The 5,340-nt window shown below is 45.7% G+C and overlaps 1 protein-coding gene across 1 annotated transcript; it reads right to left on the minus strand.

Moving 5' to 3' along the window:
* Nucleotides 1-204: 204 nt before the first annotated feature.
* On the minus strand, nucleotides 205-2,509 carry LOC103721269 (protein PHYTOCHROME KINASE SUBSTRATE 4-like). The gene is made up of 2 exons (XM_026810092.2): nucleotides 585-2,509; nucleotides 205-490 (listed from the first exon to the last, which is right to left on the minus strand). The coding sequence occupies exon 1, from the start codon at nucleotides 2,436-2,438 to the stop codon at nucleotides 690-692; it is 1,749 nt and encodes a 582-aa protein (XP_026665893.1). The 5' UTR covers nucleotides 2,439-2,509; the 3' UTR covers nucleotides 205-490; nucleotides 585-689.
* Between the last annotated feature and the right edge of the window lie 2,831 nt (nucleotides 2,510-5,340).

Consider the following 5,340-nt stretch of genomic DNA (forward strand, 5'->3'; position numbering starts at 1 on the left):
TCAATCTTGCGTAAACCAATACAGAGAAGAGATAAAGTAAGGAGATCTCTATCTAGTAAAAAAAATTGCAAGCCAGCATTGTTGTTCACAATGCTAAAATTAATTAAATCAAAGATAAGTTACAGGGTTTCATATTCTTGAATAAATACTCATGCAAAATATATACTGAATCATTAAGTTGAAACTTTGAGTGAATGACATAACTTTAACTGATATGTATATTTCGAACTACAAATGTTCTCATTTTCTATGCATATCGTGGACTAATTAACATCTACATGTCGTATTAATTATTCATGATGTTAAACATGAGGCAGTGTGAAAAAGCTGCAGCTTTAATTGCATTCTAGGTTTTGATTTACTGGTGAACTTGTGCAATAACAGTGCAAGTTGGTTGACATTTACCTTTCAAAGCAAGAGAACAGGACATGGATTCATAAATCCCCTTAATGGCATTTCCATTACAAGACCAACCCGTTCTCCAACATTGCTATCAAAAAGCCAAAAATGCATGACGTGAGAACCCAAATTTTTCTCAAAGAAAATTTTAGACGTTTAAAACTACACTTCCCAACAAAACTTACATTAATTTTGTTATTAATTAATCCCATCAGATTCTATAGCTCAACGAACCGCAAACGAAAATAGCATGGATGCTTGGACCCAACCTCGACCAAACCGTCGGCGATCTACCGAGTCTGGACCGGCCGGGAAACGCGAGTCGAGAGCGACCGCGGGAGAACGGGCCTCTCCTGGCCTGGGGTTCCGCCTGCCAGCTTGGCCGCAAATCCGGAGACCCGGTCCGGGTCGACCGTAAAAACCGACGCCCCGGCCCGGCTCCACACCGGGCCGCACCGGACCGGGTTTGGCGCGACGCTGATCGCCTTCTCGCACCGGCAGCGGAGCAAACCCCCACCTCCGCCGCCCCGCCGCTTGGCTTCGCCGGCGGCCATCGCCGTGGCGAAGCGGTCGTGCTCCGCCTGGATGAAGCTGAGCTCCTCGTAGTCGGAGGTGGCACTGGAAAAGTTGGCGACGCTCGCCCGATCGAAGCCCTCCGCCGTGGTGACGCTCCACTGCACGCTCACCTCGCTCGGCGGGCAGCACTCGCTCGCCGCGATCGACGGCGTCGCCGGCTCCTCCAGGCTCCGATGGAGCTGCAGGATTCCGGCCGCGGCGGCGCCACCGCCGGACAGCCTCCTCGTATCGAGCTCATCGAGCGAGTCGCGGCGGCGGTTGACGGAGGAGGGGTACGACGTGGAGAAGCTCTCGATCTCGAACAGGTCCGAGCTCGTGTCGCTGGCCTGGTCCTCCTCGGGCGGCCGGGTCTTGGGGCTTGTCGGATAGGTGAAGCTCCGACGGTCCGCCTCGCCGGAGAAGGGCACCGTCGTTGGGGCCCGGCGCGGAAACTCCGTCGATTTCTTCAAGACCGTGGCTTCGTCTGATGGCCGGAAAACCTCGAGAGAATCCCGGGCAGGATCTTCTGGCGGGTTAGGATTCGCCGGCCGCGGGTTCAACACGGGAAAGGAGAACCCGCTGGATTCGTTGAATGCCCCATCGGAGCTGACGATCCGGTGGCCGATTTCCACCGGAAAAGGCTTCTCCCTCGAGAAGCGTTTGGAGACATGGCATGCCTCCGGATCTTCGGCCCAATTTCCGGTATTTATCTTCAGCTTCAACCCCTCCGCGATTCCCCATTCGCTCTTGATATCTTTGGGAGCCGATTTATCTCCAATGGCACCGTGACCGACCTCCCCTGTTCTAAATATCGGATTTTTCGAGCGACTAACGGCGCTGCGGCTGGAATCGAATTTGGAGTGACTTGGGTTCTTGGGCGGCTCGGGGTAGTTCTCCTCGACGTCGACGGACTTCTTGCCGGAGCACGGGCAGCCCCGGCCGAAAAGCCGCCGAACGCCGAAGGAGGAAGAGGGGGAGATCCCTTTCTTCGGCTCTTTCAGGGGTAAAGATTTGACGGCGACGGCAATGGAACCGGGGGGATTGCAGAGGAGGCCACACCGGCTGTTCCAGCTGGTCTCCGACGAGGCGGTGGGAGTGGGGGTGGCGTGGAAGGAGCCGTTCCGGCCGGCGCGACCGCAGACGCCGCCGCCGCCGTCGACGGAGGAAACAGACGAGTCGCGCGGGTTGGTGGAAAGGTCGCACCTTGCAGTGCCGTTGAGGATGATGGTCCGCTTGACGTCGGGGGTGCCGCTGCCATCGAGGAAGTAGCGCTCGGCGTCGAAGATACTGATCTCGGCGTCGGATGTCCGGCGGCCGAGGTGGTCGCCCGAGGCGGCGGCGGGCTTTGGGGAACCGGGAGGGAGGAAGGAGGAGATGGGTGGCTCGCAGAGGTGGTGGGGTTTGGGAGGGAGGGATATAGAAGAGGAGGGAGGTCTGTGAGAGAGGCCGCCGTTAAAGCTAGCTGTTACTCGGTATTTCTCCATCTCTCTCCGTCTCTGGCAAGGAAAGCGGCACAGCAGGAGAATATAAAGACCTCAGCGCGGCAGATAGAACCAGCTTCTCGAAATATAGGTACATTGAAAATAACTATTGTAATTTTTACTTTACCTTTTCGTATAAAATATCAGTTTTATAAGATTTAAATTTTTTACCTACTGTTATTTCTCTCATATTTTCAAAAATTAACATTTTTATCAAATAAAAAATGAAAAGTGTTATTATTCTTTCTGTTGGTTGGTAGTAGCCTGCTGCAAGTTCTGGATTGCTATAGTTAATGCATAAATTTGCTATACAAGCAGCTGAAATTGCTTGGCAGTGATCGCTGGTGCCAGTAGGGTGAAGTCTTCTGAGAGCTCTACAAAAAATTGTTAGATTCTACATGCATGTTTGATTGAGCATTCGTGGGTCCTGCTTGTGCTCTTCAAGATTTCATGGTTGTGAGTCATCTGTCTTCTAGTGCAATCTCTAGTAGTGGAATTATGATCATTCCTCTAGCGTTAGTCTATTGCCGCTATTGTTGTTGGTTAGTGATAGTCTTGTTGTAAGTTCTAAACCGCTATAGTCAATGCTTGAACCTGTTGTACAAGCAGCTGAAACTATTTGACAATAACCGCTGATACTACCTGCAGCTGTAATAGAGGTGGAGCCCTCTGAGTGTTCTGCAAAGAACCATTGGATTCTATAGACATGTTTGGCTAAGCATTTGAGGGTGCTACTTGTGCTTTTCAAAGCTTCATGGCTGTGAATCATCTATTTTTTGGTGAGCATCTGGTTGAGGCAGATTGTCCGATGAGCTGAAGTAGGCTCGGAGGTGGCCTACCCTCCAGTCGTAGTATGGCCAAGGTCGTGCATCCAAGATTGTCTTCGAAGAGCCTAGAAGCAGCATGGCTAGCTCAGAAGCATAGTGAGAGTTTTTTGAATTCAAAATATCTCAAGCTAGCAACATTTTGGCCACAATCACGAGTGGTTTTCTTAATCGTACCAACGAGATGCGCGAGGCATGGTGCATGAGCGAAACACCGGCAAATGATCTTCGAACGTGCGATAGCTTACCAAAGATGGCCGATCCGGATAACCGAATCCTTCGGCGATAGGCATTGACCTTCTCCTATACAAACCAATCTTGGAGAACACCCCAAGTAAGTGCTCTCAAGCCCTCATATACCTTTGTGCTATCGCTCTACCGCTCTCATACTATTGTTCTTTGAGAATCTGTTTTATTTAGGTATTGAAAAATTTCTATCGGACACTCTCCAGCAAGAAAATTTCTTCATCTTTATAGTTTCAGATCGAATCTGGCACTGGAGTGAAGATCCAAGCATGATCTCCCTTTTTCAGAATCACCTCAAGTACGTCGCAACCTTTTGGCGATCTCTACAGCCTAAAAGATCGATCCCCGAGCTCTCTAGACCATAATGATGCCCGGCAACAAAAAAAATACAATGCTGTAATTTTTATATAATTTTTTATTAATTTCTGCTATAACATTGCTATTAGAGCTAGTGTAATAGTTTTTATTTTAATATCAAAATTTTGAAATGCTATTTTTCATTTTTCGAGACTAATAAGTGCTGTCATAACTATCATTATGATCAATAATGATTTGTTGGATTTTGTTATAATTGCATAATGCGTTATTTAAAATCTTGTGTTGTATTAGAACTATAATGGGAACTCTCCCATTTAGACTCTGCATCTAAGTTTCGACTCCATATTTATAATATTGTTTCTTTTTTTTGGTAAAAAATAGAAGGGGGGACAACCTCACCCGTGTAGCAGCCCCCACTGCCCCCCCTTCTACCAGAAAATATTCGATGCAAGTCGCAAGTTTCTATTAGAAAAATTAATGCGCATGCGGCCCGAGACGCGTGTCTCGGGTGCCCGCCCGCTGGGGCGTTCGCGAAATAAATGCGGGCTGGCCACGTCCGCGTTCCACGGACGCGTGCCAGCGCCCACTAGCCGCGAAATGACTACGGGCGCATCTGCGGAAGATGCGGACGCGTCCGTAAAAAGACCAAAATGCTCCTACCCAAGAACGCTATAGATACCTCCTATTTGCTCCTATTCGGGACACACAAAAATAGAAAAAAATGCTAAAAAAATTTTCGAGAAAAGTTCTTCCTCATCTTAGCCACTTCTGATTTTTATATTTGCATTTTTATTCAGTATATTTTATTTTATTTTATTTATTTCGTTTTTCACTAGATCTGCAAGTCCGATCGGATTCGTTTTGGTTTCTTCCAAGACGTACCGAAGAAAAACCTTTTGGATCGTCATATCTCTGAGGAGAATTGCCAGAAGATCCGTACGTGAGGGCAAACACTTCTTTGAGACAGCGTCTACGCGCTTCGACCTGCCTTCAATTAGGCTATTTCTTCTTATTTTTATTTCAAATTTAATATTAGTAGATCTGTAGTATTTGTAATTTTATGATTTAAATTTATTAAATGAATAGATTTATTTTGTGTTAGAATAGATTTTTTTGTGCTAAAATGAATTTATTTTGATGCCGAATAATATATATATTATTCTTTTTAAGATTTTCTATTAATTGTAATTATAGATTTATTTGTTTATTTAGGTAATATATTGCTAACAATCCAAAGAAGTGTTTGTTTATTTTTTGTTAGTAATATATAATTTATTAAATTCTTTATTACAATTGTGACATGTTAGTTTTTAATTACAATAATCGTTTTGCTAGCACAAAATTAGTAATCAATTATTCTAAAAGGATAATAATTTGCTTAACCTTTAGGAGATTTATTATACCTCCATTTGGACTCCTCAAGGAGTAATTTGCAGATTCTATTCAAACAAAAAATTTAAAAATTAGTTAATACATAATAACTAATTCATTGAATTGACAAATTAAATCTCAATTAC

Source organism: Phoenix dactylifera, unplaced genomic scaffold (assembly GCF_009389715.1).
Source record: "Phoenix dactylifera cultivar Barhee BC4 unplaced genomic scaffold, palm_55x_up_171113_PBpolish2nd_filt_p 000628F, whole genome shotgun sequence".
Lineage (NCBI taxonomy): Eukaryota > Viridiplantae > Streptophyta > Magnoliopsida > Arecales > Arecaceae > Phoenix > Phoenix dactylifera.